At 35.9% G+C, this 14,715-nt stretch overlaps 2 protein-coding genes across 8 annotated transcripts in view; one reads left to right on the forward strand and one right to left on the reverse strand.

The window, feature by feature from the left end:
* Positions 1–8,462, reverse strand: part of KIAA0586 (KIAA0586 ortholog) — a 67,012-nt gene extending 58,550 nt beyond the window's left edge. For 2 of the 4 annotated variants that reach the window (XM_087952352.1, XM_087952351.1), the window contains exons 1-8: positions 8,279–8,437; positions 6,504–6,745; positions 5,890–5,975; positions 4,550–4,616; positions 3,669–3,738; positions 2,971–3,133; positions 2,260–2,496; positions 174–336 (exon numbers count right to left, since the gene is read on the reverse strand). In XM_087952352.1, the coding sequence (XP_087808478.1) occupies positions 174–336; positions 2,260–2,496; positions 2,971–3,133; positions 3,669–3,738; positions 4,550–4,616; positions 5,890–5,975; positions 6,504–6,745; positions 8,279–8,313 (1,063 nt within the window). In that variant the 5' untranslated portion in view covers positions 8,314–8,437. Of the gene's footprint in view, positions 1–173; positions 337–2,259; positions 2,497–2,970; positions 3,134–3,668; positions 3,739–4,549; positions 4,617–5,889; positions 5,976–6,503; positions 6,746–8,278 lie in introns of all 4 variants that reach the window. The other 2 variants (XM_087952354.1, XM_087952353.1) reach the window with 2 other exon arrangements.
* Positions 8,463–8,519: 57 nt separating this feature from the next.
* Positions 8,520–14,706, forward strand: TIMM9 (translocase of inner mitochondrial membrane 9). 4 transcript variants are annotated; one of them, XM_026670191.2, is made up of 4 exons: positions 8,520–8,857; positions 10,772–10,835; positions 11,096–11,191; positions 14,133–14,706. In XM_026670191.2, exons 2-4 carry the CDS (start codon positions 10,797–10,799, stop codon positions 14,265–14,267), a joined length of 270 nt encoding a protein of 89 aa, XP_026525976.1. In that variant the 5' UTR covers positions 8,520–8,857; positions 10,772–10,796; the 3' UTR covers positions 14,268–14,706. The 4 variants fall into 4 exon arrangements, with proteins under 4 accessions (XP_026525976.1, XP_026525975.1, XP_026525977.1 ...); XM_026670190.2 differs by having other exon boundaries at positions 8,526–9,007; XM_026670192.2 differs by having other exon boundaries at positions 8,553–8,913.
* Positions 14,707–14,715: the final 9 nt, after the last annotated feature.

Raw genomic sequence — 14,715 nt, forward strand, 5'->3', positions numbered from 1 at the left:
AAGGTAGTGAATGGACTATTGAAAAAAGAGTTAGCTTTCTTTTGTTTGTTTGAACTATCAAGCAATTCTAACTTGTTTTTATGTTAATTTTAAAAAATCAACTGATATACAACTTTGCTCTTTGTTCTAAGTTTACATTAAGTTTAAATATAAATAAATCAAATATGTCTCACCTTGTGTGTTTGCTGCCCTAGACAGAAATAAGTCCTCTTGAGGTGTGGTTTGGTTATCAAGCAGCTTCCTTGCCTTCACTGCATTTTTTGATAATTCTTTGAAAGGCGCTGCCTTAACAGTTTGAAAACCACCTGAATTCAGCGCAGAGCTAATTAACTGAGACTGTGAAGAAGAAATTAAGGATTCAAAAGAGAAATTTCAGTTCGAATTATGGTTGTTAAGCAAAGACAACCTGTACAGACTTCTGTAACAATGGCTCAATTTTGACTGCCTTATCTTGACTACAAACTGGTGTGTCATCTGAGCCTGAACTATTGGGTAGCATATAATTAAACAGTCCACCAAGAAAACAATGTAGGTGCAGAAAGGACCATAAAACAGAGCCACTCCTGCCCTAATACCTCAAGTGTTCCAACTTTATTTTCATCCCTAAAGAAAATCTCACCTATCTCCACACATTTTCACTCCAATTGCAGGGAAGGACCCTTTTCTCTTTTTGCTGTTGTACACAAATAAACAGAAATTGGCTGTACAAAGCTGAATGCTCTCCTTTCTAACCCTACATTTTTTCACAGAAGAATTGGATGATCATTGCCTTTACAAAACAATGTTCATTTTAGTCGATCTTTAACGTTGGAAATAATAATTAATATTTCTTGCAGTTGATCAATCCAGCATAAGAACATAGAAAACAACACTCCCCAAAACCAAAAACACATTGTTGAAATGCCTTACGATGCTTTAGATATTTTTAACAACCATGAACTATACTTGCACAATACACAACTGTGTCAACAGAAAGATAATTAATTCATGAACAATTGAAAGTGTTTAGCCATAGGTAAAAGAGGGGACAAAGTTTTTGAAAATACTCAAGTATATTGATAATCTATTTAAAAAGTGATAAGCACAAACTAGCTCTGCATAAGTTGATAATTCCTCATATAGAAATATGATTAAATGTACAGAAAGAACAAACCATACATATACTATATATCTGAAAATATACATTAAAATGCTGACTCTCAGGCCTACTGCAGAAGTCACTGCTTTTATAAACATTTCTTGCTTGCTTCAGTCTACATCATCCAATTTCAGTCACAAGTCTCAATGGGATCTTGACTTTTCCCCTTCCTACCAAGGCTGTTTCTATTACCAAACCAGCATCCATACAGATTGCTGGGATTGCTTTTCATCACAATGGAGGGAGGTATCACTAAAGTCCTGTGTCTTCTACTCTTGATTATTTTCATTAATGATTTAGATGAAAGGTTAGATGGGATGCTTATCAAATCTGCAGGTTATACAAAATTCAATAGGAGGGCTAATACTCTAAAAACACTAATGGCATTCAAAATGAACTTGATAGGAATGGGGTGAATAACAGAATGAAATTTAACAAACAGATGCAAAATTCTTCCCTCAGGAAATGAAATGCAAAGGTATAAGATGGGACATTGATAGGAGTAACTACAAAAAAAAAGTTCTTGGCACAGAGCAGTTGATTGTTAACTAAGTAACGCAAAAAGCCAGAAGTGGGATGTGGTTACAAAGAAGGCAAATACCATTTTAGATTGCATCAACACACATATAATTTCCAAATAACAGGAAATGATTATTCTACTCTGTTCCCCTTTGGTCAGACCCTACCTGTAGCACTATGTCCAGTTCTACAGGTGTTCAAGCGGAAGCAAGACTGCAGCCTCCTTAAGGTGCCTTCATTTGGATTCCTGCACTAGGCAGGGGATTGGATTTGAGGCCTAAATGGCTCTTTCAGCGCTTTGATTCTATGGTGTTATATGATATAAATGTGCTACTCAATTCAAATTCTTCCTTGAACTTGGAAACGAACTGCTCTTTTCTGCACAAAAAAATTAACATTTCACGATTAAGCCGAGAATCCTATTTTTTTAATAGTTATATAGGATATAATGGTATCAATACAATTTCAATGAAGAAAGGATGATAAATCACAATGAACCATTTCCAACATCCATGATTCTGCTGGCCAACATTTATCCCCCAGTGATAAAGAGAAGATAATTATAAAATAAAATAGCAGAGTTCTGTTCTTTATTGTTCTACCTGGATATTCATTTGTTGTTGCTGCACATTTTCCAGATGTTGAATTCGTTGTTCCATGAAGATATTCATCTGTTTTTCAAGTTTGCCAACCATCTGATTGCTGGAAGACCCATCAAGCTGTTGAGTCTTCAGACTGGCTTGCTGCTCAGCCACACGCTGCAGCTGTTTATCTGTCTCTTGCAACTTATTTAGCATTTCAGAAACAGAATTCACTTTTGCTTCCAAATCACTCTGGACCTGAATGAGAAAACACAGAGCTTATGGGCCTTTTCATCTTAAAGTCAGACTAATTACCAGCTTTGGGGGATGCAGAATGATTAAAAGGTAAATCTTTCAGCAGGAGTAAAGAAAATGTAACAAAGAAACTTGTGTTTATAATCTTTAAAATGCTATTTATGAACTAGTAAGATTTTAAGGTGTATACTACTTCTGAAAGGATCAAAGTGGATAGTTGGATAAGCAACTTTACATCCATAAACATTAAACCATTCCCTATAATAGACCTTCTTCATCTGATTCTTGCTAGAACATAGCAACAAAGTGCTTAATATTCCCACAAGCCCATTACACAATTTGAAAAAGAAAAGACAAAAGCATGACAACTCAGCGTGCATATTTTAAACACATGCTTAATCTGCTTGATACATCCCACTCACAGGACTTTATGATGTTTTATTTAGCGACTCAACAATGATGAAATTTATCACTCACTTTCAAAAGTGGGGCTGTAGAAGCAATAGCTGCTGCTGTTGCAGCTGCAATGGTTGTTGCTGAATCCATTTCACTTTGAGTTGACTTCGAACTGTCCTTTTCTGGACATACATTATTTAGAAGGTTTACCTTCACTTCTTTAAAAACAGGAACATTCTGGATTCTGTATGTACAAAACAGACATGTAAAGATATGTAGTATTTTTGAGACATTATTTTTTCTTTTCCAAAACATATTTTTAGGAAACGAATTTCCTTTCAATCATAAAAGTAGACTTTCTGGGGTTCTCTTCTCCATTTGGCTCCCTCTGTTTAAAATTTCAGGTAGAGAGAAGTCCTTCCTATCACCATCTAGCTAATCCTTTTAACTGGAATGCAAAGCTCAATGATATAACATGTATCAAGCTTCCTCTCTATATAATTACCTTTCAATAAGACTAAAAACGTATGCCAAGTTACTCAACATTTGTACAAATTCAAAAAGTATCAAAATTAACTTTAGTTTTATATACTATTTTTATATTCTGATATTTTACTGTATACTGCCCAGTCACTCTTTGAGGAGATGGGCAATTCAGAAATGTGAAAAATAAATAACTAAAAAATTCTGAGACAAACATCCTTTACCCTCATACTTTATATTCAACATATCTGATTGATTAAAAATTATAGCGCATCATTTCATGCGATTGTCCTTACCGCTGTTTGAACGCAGCTCTTACAGCTTCCTTCTGTCCAGTGTCATACTGGGAGATGAAGATATCTGATGCTGTAGAGCAAAGAGAATGAACTATTTTAATCAGGAGCTAAAATGTCCCTTCTTAGCAAAAAGAAAAGAAGGAAAGGCTACTTCACAGTTTGCAAGGAGAAATTCAATTACAGTATCATACATAGCTTTCAGCAACCCTATCTCATATGGAAACATTCTATTCTTTGAATCTGGGATTTGTATTAAGGCATAACTTCAATCCTGCTTTCAAGGAGATTGCAAAAAATGTTTTGTGTTTGATTAGTGTTGTTATTGCCTAACTACTATATGAAGTAGGATATCAAAAAAATATAAATATATATATATATATAAAAAATAGCAGCATTCGATAATGCACCCTCCCTCTTTTAGTGGAGGAATTACGTATTTATACTTTAAAGTTTTATATTTATATTTTACAACATTTCCCAGATGGATTTTTGAATCTATTTGGCTCTTTTCTTCAAAAGCCATACTCCAAATTTCTTAGCTTGCCTTATTGCATAATATTTTGTGTAAGATGCTAATCCTAAATGAATTTGGTTAGATTTTTGTTGTAAACATAAATAACCATTGCTGTATACTCTCGAGATCTAGTCATCAATCTTATCCCATTGGCAAAGTTCCTTTTTTCCAGTATTATATCAAATTGATTCTTATCACAATCAGCAAATATTTCAATAGGTTGATTTAATTATTTAAAAAAAAACAGGTTCTCTTTTTTAATTCAGGTTCAATTTAATTGAAATATGGCAAACAAATCTCTTTCCAAAAACCATGACCTAAAGTTGTAAATATATGCAGTAACATGAAATTGCAGGCAAAATATTACCTTTCTGCTTAACTGCATCTCCTTTCCTTTCTGAAGTAATCTGCACTGCAGGTTTATTTGGATATGTCTATCTCAGAAAAGGAGAAAGAAATTTGAAATAAGCTTCAGAATTACATCACTACATATTTAATTTCTAAAAAAAAGTAGATATATATTTATATAAGACATAAAGCAGAAAACAATCTGGCACCTTAAAATGTGTGTGTGTGTGTGTGTGTATTCAAAATTAACAGATTCACTAAAACATATAGCCACCAAGATTCCTTTGATTACAGCAACATATAAATATGGAAAATAAATAAATGGGCACATTTAAATCAGTTATGTGCAAAGTCTGAATATTGTCAGGCTATTGCCACCTTGGAAACGTTGCTTTAAACACCGTATTTCCTTTGACAGAAAAATTGCAAAATAAAATAGTAAAGTTGCAATAGGAATAGGAAATAAAGAAAAATAGATTTTTGGCTAATCATATATTTATTTATCAAATTTATAGATTGCCCATTTCACTCACAGAGCAAGTCTGGGCAGTGTACAATTAAAAAATGTCTAGTCTTCCTTAAAAAAGAAATAAATTACTTTGGCTATTTTATGCCATTTCAAATTGAGAACAACAGCTACAAAATAACATTGTGAAACTGATGAAACGTATTTCAAATTGGTAAGGTATTCCTTTCCTTTAATAAAGCACAAGTGAATATACAACCACAAATATAAATATTTCTTGGGATTTGGATCAGCTAGACATAAACATACAAAAATGTTTAGTGAGCTATTAAGACTTATAACATCTCCAGAGCTGAAACAGATTGCAGATTTTATATATGCAAGTAAATAGTAAAATTCTTTGGTTTATTGCATGTATCTAAACTTCAAAGGCAACCAAGAAAAGGAGGAAGAGAACAAGGAAAGCAAAAAATAAACAATTCGTTTCTTATGGTAATATGATTGTAAATGGAGAGTGATGAGGAAAGAGGCTGGAGACAGCTTTAAAGCGCAGTGATTTTCTGTGACAGTTGAAATGGAGAAAACAAATGGCCTGAGTCAATCTCAAACTGTCTACCGTGGACCTCATGGTATTCACCCTTCTTAAGAGGTCCTTAAAGGGGGGGTATGCATAAGCACACCAGCGTGCCTACTGTCCCTGTCTTACTGTCCCCATTTATCTGTATTTACTTCCTTTGTTCATGTTTATGTTCATAGCTATACTTGTTATCTTGTACATGTTTGCCAAATAAATAAATAAAAAATAATAATACAAGAAATGTTATGATTTCTGAGAGGCAAATAGGGAAAGTATCAATGAATATATGAAATGTTCAGAACACTACTAAGCCTACCTCTGAGGAAAAGCATAAAGACTGTGCATCTTTTTCAGGTAATGCTAACTCTTCTGGGTCTGTGCCAGCATGCTTGCTCACAAGGCCTAGAAAAAAGTATGGTTAGTACATTATCTGTATGAGAATTAATTTACATATGGAACATTTTCTAGTATCATCCTAGCATAACTTTTATTTCTGCTATTCAAAAAGTGCACAACAAATCAAGATAACTGCAGAATAGCACTTAAACAAAGGAAAAGGAAGGAATTGGATATACGGAGCATATTGTCAGCACAGACTATTAATGTGCTGATATCGATATACAACACAAAAGTTACAGAATGTCCCACATATGCTAGCAATTTAACAGAAAACAGTCATGCAATTAGGAACCAGGAAACACGTTGGAGTGAAATGTTTTATAAGTCTAATAAACAAGTAAGTGTTCCATTAATGTGTCATTAAATATTATTATGCAAGCTTGACTTTACTTGAAGTGTTAAATTCCTACTAGCTATAACCTCAATTAAAATTCTGCAGATATCTATAGTATAATTTGCTATTTGAAATTTTCATACAAATAAGATGCAGACTGTTAAGTTTCAGAAAATTAAGAACAGTATTAAATATACCCCCTGCAGTGCATCCAAAAGATACTGCTCTTGATTTATGATGTACGGTTTTGTTTGCCAGCAGTACTGATGGTATATAAGCTGCATCATCATTAACCGATGCTGAACATTCTGGACGACTGAGTGGAGTCACTTCTCGAAGTTTCTTCACTGAAATAGTCAATTTTTTTCTAGCACAGACATCAGATTTGCTGCTAGCAGGTGCTGCCCGAACACCAAGGGATTTATTTTTCATGCGAACGCTGATGGAATAAATGAGAAAATTACTGGCAGTGAGGCTGGCCAAAAAATCTTTGCCTGAGGTAGTAGTGTCTTCTGCTTCCTTTAATAGCTCACATCATATCCATTGGGCCGGGTTTCTGTTAAATAATCACAATACTAAATAGATGACGCAGTGTTTTAAATATAACAAGAGAGGAAAAAGGAAGAAGTGGGACAGGTTCAACTGAAATGAACTCTGCTGTTCTATCAAAAGATAACCACCACCATGAACTGTAGCAGAAAGACATATGCAGCATACCACTATTACAGAGTTCTGCTTAAATATACTCTGATTAGAGAAATCTGGAGCTGCCACCCTAAAGAACATTCTACAGCCAACTTGTCTACAGAGAAAACCTGGTTTTATGATGCCCTCCGCCCCTGCGTTCCTACATCCTAAAATAAAAAAATAAAGTTAACATGGTTTCAATATTCATACACAGGTGAAATAATATAACTGTTTCTATTTCTGAATATCCTCATTTTTTCCAAAAAGATTTACAAAAAGCAAGCATTGCCTACACATTCCCTACCAAAATTCCTTGCAAACTCATAAGCTGCAGGAAGCAGTTCACTTGCTTAACATTAAAGATGCTATCTAAAGATGCTAATTATGAATTCTAGACACTGAAACAATCTATAACAAAAAACACCCTAAAAATAGCTAGCCTCCATTAAATTATTCTTTAGTAGCAGATATAAGTGTCAAAGTTTGAGGTAAATGCATAGATGCTTGTTCCTGAGAAAAGCATCTATTCATTCATCGCAAGCTTTGCTAATAAGACACTTGTATCTCCTACTAAAGAATAATTTCTGTGGCTGTAAGCTACAGTTCCAGGATTACCTTATGGCTAGAGGCCTTTAAACCATGAACACTGTCTAGTTTTATTTGAATTCTATGCCCAGCAGCTCTGAGCCAGTTTTGGTACAAATAAGTGGAGAAAGAAAAATATTTCCAATCTATAGACTTTTAACTGTACAATTTGGCATGAACACCCTTTCAATGGTGTGGGAGTAGGAATGGATTTCCGGTGGGAAATTTTTTTGCAGACTACAGGAACCAAAAGCATTACTCAGGTGACCCTAAGGACACAGATAAACCTCCAAGTGTTTCAATGATCCTCTAAAAGGATGCAAATGACCAGCTGTCTCCAAGGAGGATAAATCCTTCCGTTCCCCACTATCCTGTCAGAGCTGAAGAAGCTTCTTGGATGAGAAGTGAGATGTCTTCAAAGAAAAAAACAACGAAGAAAAGTCCAGTTGCCTCCTGAAAAAGCACCTTTGGGACAACCATGACCTGGATGGCTGAGAATCTGCAGCCTTTCCACTCTGCCTTCCATTACAACCTAGTAAACCCTGTACCATTATTTCCAGCTGTCCAAATTACATAAAGCAGTATGATTAAGACTAAGCTGGATATAAGATGGTGTGTGTTGCTTTTGTTCAGAAGATAAGGGAACCATAACTAACCCATAAGCTACGGGGGAGAGGGAAAAAGATCTTCCGAGCTTTACCTCGCCATAGCTTTCAATCTCCCCTCACCTTTCATCCCCAATGGGGACCCGACTTCCCTACACTTTTCTTCTCGTACATCAGTTTTTGTATGATCGTCCGGCAATCAGCCATTAGAAACGCTGGTTGTCATAGTCACAACAACCACTTACAGCGGGAGCTCCCGCCGCTTCCAAACTGACGAATGAAGCCCAACCTCTTCCTCCTAAGGGGGGAGGAGGAAACTGCCTGAGTAAAGAATGCGCATGTGCAGATGGAACTTCCGCTATCTAGAGCGGAAGACACTGCGCATGCCTCGCAAAATCCGCCTTTCTTCTCTTCCCATTCGCGACACCTTTATTTTCCCCTCGCTTACCCAGTTCAGTTATGGTAATTTTCCGGGTAGAAACAATGTTCTACACGAGTGGTTCCTCCACTCACATGCCCTATTTATAGAGCTATTCCGTTCTATATATCGCTTCCTGATTTGCCGCCTTTACCAAGTAAAAGTGAGAGCAAAACAGCCTTTGTAAGCAATAGGAACGCCTAGATGAGAGGAAGGGGACATTTTACAGTGTCGCGCACATTTGGTGGTTGCTACGGTAGGTAAACCTGCCTGACAACTCCGCCGTCGCTGATTCGTGTCCACCGCCACGAGGTATGTAAGTGGAGGCGAACGAAAGGGAAGCACTCGTGTTGTGGGGAGTTGGTTTTGTCGTAAGCAAAAGTAAGGAAGGAAACGAAGAATAAAAGTAAGAATTTGTAATGCATTCCGTAGGGTTGCATCTGTTAAATATTGCAGTTGTCTCCCTTTACCAAGTCTCCCTGGAGAAAGTCAGTGGGATAGTAAAGCTTTTTTTTTTGAATGAACAAAATAACAGAGGGCAAGCTTCGTTTGCTTCCATTTCTGGACGTTGGACTGCAGTGATAAAAGAGAGATTTGAGGTTGGGTTTCTGAGTTTTCTCCATATGTTCTAGCGCTGCAGCGCTTCTGGGGAAAGAGAAGATGTACAAGCTTTCATCATGACCTTGATAATCCATCAAGCTGCTTCCTGGGCACCAATGAAATCTAGGGCTCATTCAAAACTCTAGACTCAAGAGACTGGAATGTGATTAGAGAATTAGTATTATAAAGGCTATCAGCACTTGAATATTAAAAGTATAATTTAAGTATAGCAGTAAAAAAAGAGGCTGTCAGCCCTAGTTTTACAAAATCCTGTTGGATTCATCCAAATGTCTGTCTGATCAGAAATCATCTTTCTACAGCAGGCAGATGTTTGGCCTAGGAAAAGACAAACATTTCATGGCATCTCATATTTTTTGATAATGTTTTGGCTCTGATATTGGATGTAACAGTCATTGTATGTTGTGATTTTCACAACCTTACTCCTTGTATTTATTTAATTCCCCTTTACACTTGCTTAAACATGACAAAATAGTACACAAAATGTGCACCTAATTTGACATGCATAGCCTTGTACATTTATATCCTATTATGTTTATGAAAAATGGAGAAGAGATGTTTCCTTAGCCTTTCCGTCTTCAGAGCTGCATCCATAATATCAGTCCAAGCTCAGGAGGAATCATATAGGATCCTTTTTTCTAACTCCTTTTGGTGCTAGGGATAATAAAGTACATGTCATTCCCAGACTAATATAGGGAATTGTTGCCTCTCAAAAAATTGGCAGAAGTGTCTCCCAGAGGAAAGATATCCTTATTGCTTGATAACCTGTTCTGATGAAGACAAGTAAGGTTTAGTATTTGCTAAGATTCAGAACAACTGAAACAGTCCATTTAAATGCCATTACCATCCTAACCTTATGTTGGGCCTCTGAAAGAGCTAGAAGAAATGATCAAAAGCTTATATGACTGTTTTTGATAATATATGGATTGACTGAATATATTGTTCTAATGAAAAAATAATGTATTGGAAGAACAGAGAAAATCATGTTAGGTTCAATACTTAAAAGTTCTTATCAGGAAACCTATTAAGTAAACAAATAGAGATTTAAAGGGTTATCTCTTGGTTGCAATGTGTATTTTCTTTTGAAGGCAAAATCCATAAGAGCATTTTGTCATGTGTTATGAAGTCCCTTCAGTTTGTATAACTTGAATCTTGTGTGATTAAAATACTGGAGAGTGAATTTATGCATTATGTAGAAATCCAAATTGAAATACCTCTAAGAAATGGCTGGTTAGCTTCTGCTGGAATATAAATGGTAAAGGACCATCACATGTCTGGATAATTGGTTCTACCGAATAGATTCTATTATTGTAAGAAAATGTACCTTAAACACTGTTGGTTAAAAAGTGATGTATAAATTACAGACTGAAGAATTCACCAAATCTTTCGTTGTGAATTTTGTTTCACAGAGCAGCATTAACATGACCAATGGGCCTTTGTATTCTTTCCGTGCTCTTCCTTTTTAAAAACAATAAATAGGTAAACAGCAAAGTATTGAATTGAAAAATGTTTTGGAATAAACATTGACTTAGATATCTTGCTTTCTGCATAGGTGGCAGTTGCCTCAGAATTAAAACATGGCTGGACAAATATCAGAATCAGATCAGATCAAGCAGGTAAATATGGTTATCATTTTTAAATGTTTGGGTGCTTTTGAATGTTTGTATTACTACATAATTTGACACTTGAATAGTCTTCCTTAGAAAGGTTAATATTTGTATCAAATGCATTTATCAGTTCAAAACAAGTACATACTTGATACTATCCAAGTGCCCTTACTTTTATGGATGTTATTTCTTCTCAATCTGTCCTTCATATTTATTTTCTATGAAGAATGGGCACATCCAAGTCTGAATATCTATTTATTTATTCACAGTTTAAGGAATTTCTTGGAACATACAACAAACTAACAGAAACCTGCTTCCTAGATTGTGTGAAAGATTTCACTAGCCGAGAAGTGAAGCCAGAAGAAGTATGTGACTTATTTTAAATTTTTTGAATTGTAACTGGTAAGAAATTAATGTCAGCTACAAAGTTGCAGTATGATGAGGGAAAGATAAATGAATTAGTGCTAAAACATCAACAATAATCAGACTTTAATTAGAGCAGCAAATGGATCAAATTGATGATTTACGCTAAGCCAGAATCCAATTATCAATCCAATTCCAATTTTCCGATTCATGGAAGATAAGATATTTCTGGGAAATGATGGTTTTGCCAGCTAATTTAAAATTTGCAGGTCATATACCAGAAAGGGTATACACAGAACATGTTAGATAATTACAGTTAATAGTAACTGTTTATTAACGAAAATCCATTATGTTACAGAGATTTCTCTCTCATCTCCTAGAGTGAGTCAAAGTAGCAGGGAAGAAATTCCATCAAATTGAGTCACAAAGGGCTTGCTTTCATTGGGCAAATCTTATATTTGATGACATATGAATTGTAAATTATATCAATAACTCTTTCCCCTTCAGCCTTGCTTCAGTTGCTTAGTTTAGGCATCAGCATGTTAGGAGTCTAGCAGGTACTGGGTATCAAACAAAGACAAATGTGGGAAGTAATTACACATAGTCCTTTACTTAGGACCACTCATTTAATGACTAAAGTTACAATTACTTCAGGGAGCTCTATGGTCTGTTTAAAGCACTTCTGGCTTACCAGTATCATAAAACATGATCGCATGATTGCAGTCTGGATGCTTGATAACCTGTTCTGATGGCCAATTTCTAAGTGTCCTACAATCACATAATCACTATTTGCAATCTTCTCTGCTGGCTTTCCCAGAAAGTCAGTGAGGAATCTGGAATGTTGGCAGGGAATGTTGCAAGCTGCTGATGTCTGCCAAGCAGACTCCCTCTCATCTCTGGGAGCTGACTGGAAGAACTGCCTTCCAAGGGGAGCTGAACTCCCTTGCTGTGATTTTCACAGCCTCGGAGCTCCATTCCTGTTGCCTTCCACGTATAAAAGAGAGCTGATATTCTCTTGCAGGGTGCAGAAATGGAACTTAAATCCTGATGATTTAAAGTTCATTTCTGCACCCCACAGAAGTTTTCTTCCATGGAGAAAGAGCTAAGACCTGATATCCTTCAGTAGATAGTTCTTTCAGACACCTTCTAGAGATAAGAGGGATCCAAAATCCAAGTAGAGGGTGTAGAGGCAGTGCAATAATCTGAGAATAATTTGGATTAGCTCAGGCAGGAGGACGAGGTCCAATGTAGGTAGAACACTAGTGTCTCTTCACTAATATCTCTACTTGGATTTTGGCAGGGAGGATTTTCAGCTCCTAAGCAGAGAGAAAGCACAGTCAGCAAAGGAGCACAGAGTGCCCCCGGGGGAGGCCCAGTATAGGGTGTACATAAGTCTCTCTCTCACTCAGGGTGACATCCTGCTTGGATTTTGCCAGGGAGAATTTCAGCTCCTGAGTGGAAACTCCCCCACCCCAGGGCACTATGCACTCCTTGCCTGGGACTTCTTGTGCAAGCACTTTTTATTTATATATTTGTATCCCACCTTTACTGTTCTTACAAATTCAAGGTGGTGAACATATCCAATACACCTTCCTCCTATTATCCCAACAACAACACCCCTGTGAGGTAAGTGGGGCTGAAAGAAAGTGTCTGGCCCAAGATCACCCAACTGGCTTTCGTGGCTAAAGGAGAACTAGAACTCACGGTCACCTGCTTTTCTAGCCTGGTACCTTAACCACTGGACCAACTGGCTTTCTTTTAATGAACACAACCAAGAGTGCTGGGAACACAGTCACAGGATGTCTCATTTAACAAGTGCTTTATTCATTGCTCAAGATTCTGGTCCTAATTGTGGTGGTTAAGCGAGGACTACCTCTATCTAATAGAGTTAGAATGGGAAGTTTGTTGTCTCACAAGTTCAAGAACTGTTCAAGAACAGTTTGTTTGTCAAAGCAGCCTCTTCTAGATGTTAATTAAAAAGTTGGGTCAAACTCAGGACAGATGGTGTGCCAATGAATATAGTTATTCTATTTAGTTGTCAGTAGATTGTACAAGGAGAATGCTCTTTTTGTAAGATTGATCTTTTTTCTGTCCTCTGTATTTTCTTGTATCCTCCCTTTCGAAATTACTAAAAGTGTATTGAACATAGCTCTATCTAATAGGGATTAGCAAAGTTAAAAATCTTGCAGTAATAGTGTATTTTTTTTTGCCTCTTAATTTGAATTCTACTTCTGTAAAAATAATTTGAATTCCTTGTTAACAACCAATGATACAGATTATTCCCCCAGGAATTTTCAGGTTCTTTTGTTACAATCATACAAGCTAGCAGCTGCATTATATATAGCAGCAGGACACTCTCTACCTAGAATCCAAGAGAACAATTACTTTAAGTATCAGAATTGATTTTCCTCAATGTAAAAAAAAAAAATCATAATCCAATCTGGTAGTAACAGAGATAGACACCGTGACCTGTCCAAATCTCCCATTTAGTTTGATATTGGAATAGATTTTAAAGAAAAATATGATATATGCAATTTCTATTGTTAAATAAAAGCTAAACGTTCCAAATTCTTTATCCTATACATCTGATCATCTATCACTAGAAATGAAGGAAGTATGTTAAAAAGCAGCATTAGACACCAGTATCTTAGTGTCTTAAAATAAAAGCGATTCTAATGGCTCAATTTACATAATTTGTTTTGAAAACACTGATAGTGTTAAATTATCATTATAGCAAGCTCAAAAGGGAAGTGTTGAGCAAGTTCTGCTTATACCTAACATTTTATGAAGTTTTTAATGTAGTTTCTGTAGATGTTTAAATGTAGTATCAGATGCACTGGAATGAGTGTTTATGAAAAATAGTGCATGTATGCATTTTAAAATACTTTGCATATTAAAAAAACTGAATGACAAGTAAGTTCCTCCTGTTTTTTTCTTATACAGATAACTTGTTCAGAACACTGTTTACAGAAGTATTTAAAAATGACCCAGAGGATATCTATGAGATTTCAGGAGTATCATATTCAGCAGAATGAAGCGTTGGCTGCCAAAGCAGGACTCCTCAGCCAGCCCCGCTAGAAAACAGCAGATTGTCCCACCTGAAGGAGTGCTAGCATTGTCTACACTACATGCGAGGATGCCTGGTGTCTAGTGCTATTCTGGCAACACCTACCACCAGCTCAATAATGGGATTGCTTAAAGAATGATTCAGTTGTCTCAAAATATCTGGTCTACAGTTGGGATTGAACAGCCATGGAGTTCATGGAGTTCATCTTTTTTTCAAGATTGTCTTTTACTGTAATGCAGGAATAATGTTGATTCCATCTTTTCTGGAAAGATGGGTTGGTTCTGCATGTTAATCGGTTACAGATAAGGAACAAAAACATTTTATTTTTTATTGTTTCTAATACAGCGATTATTCATTTTAAAAGAAAAATGTGTTGTCCAAAATTATATGTAAAAGTGTCTAAAACAAGCTTTATTTTTTATTTAATCAAAGTAAAAGAGATAAGAATTACTGTTGCTT

This window comes from Notechis scutatus, chromosome 1 (genome assembly GCF_049901735.1).
Source record: "Notechis scutatus isolate UNSWTSFEM ecotype Mainland chromosome 1, rNotScu1.2, whole genome shotgun sequence".
Classification (NCBI taxonomy): Eukaryota; Metazoa; Chordata; class Lepidosauria; order Squamata; family Elapidae; genus Notechis; species Notechis scutatus.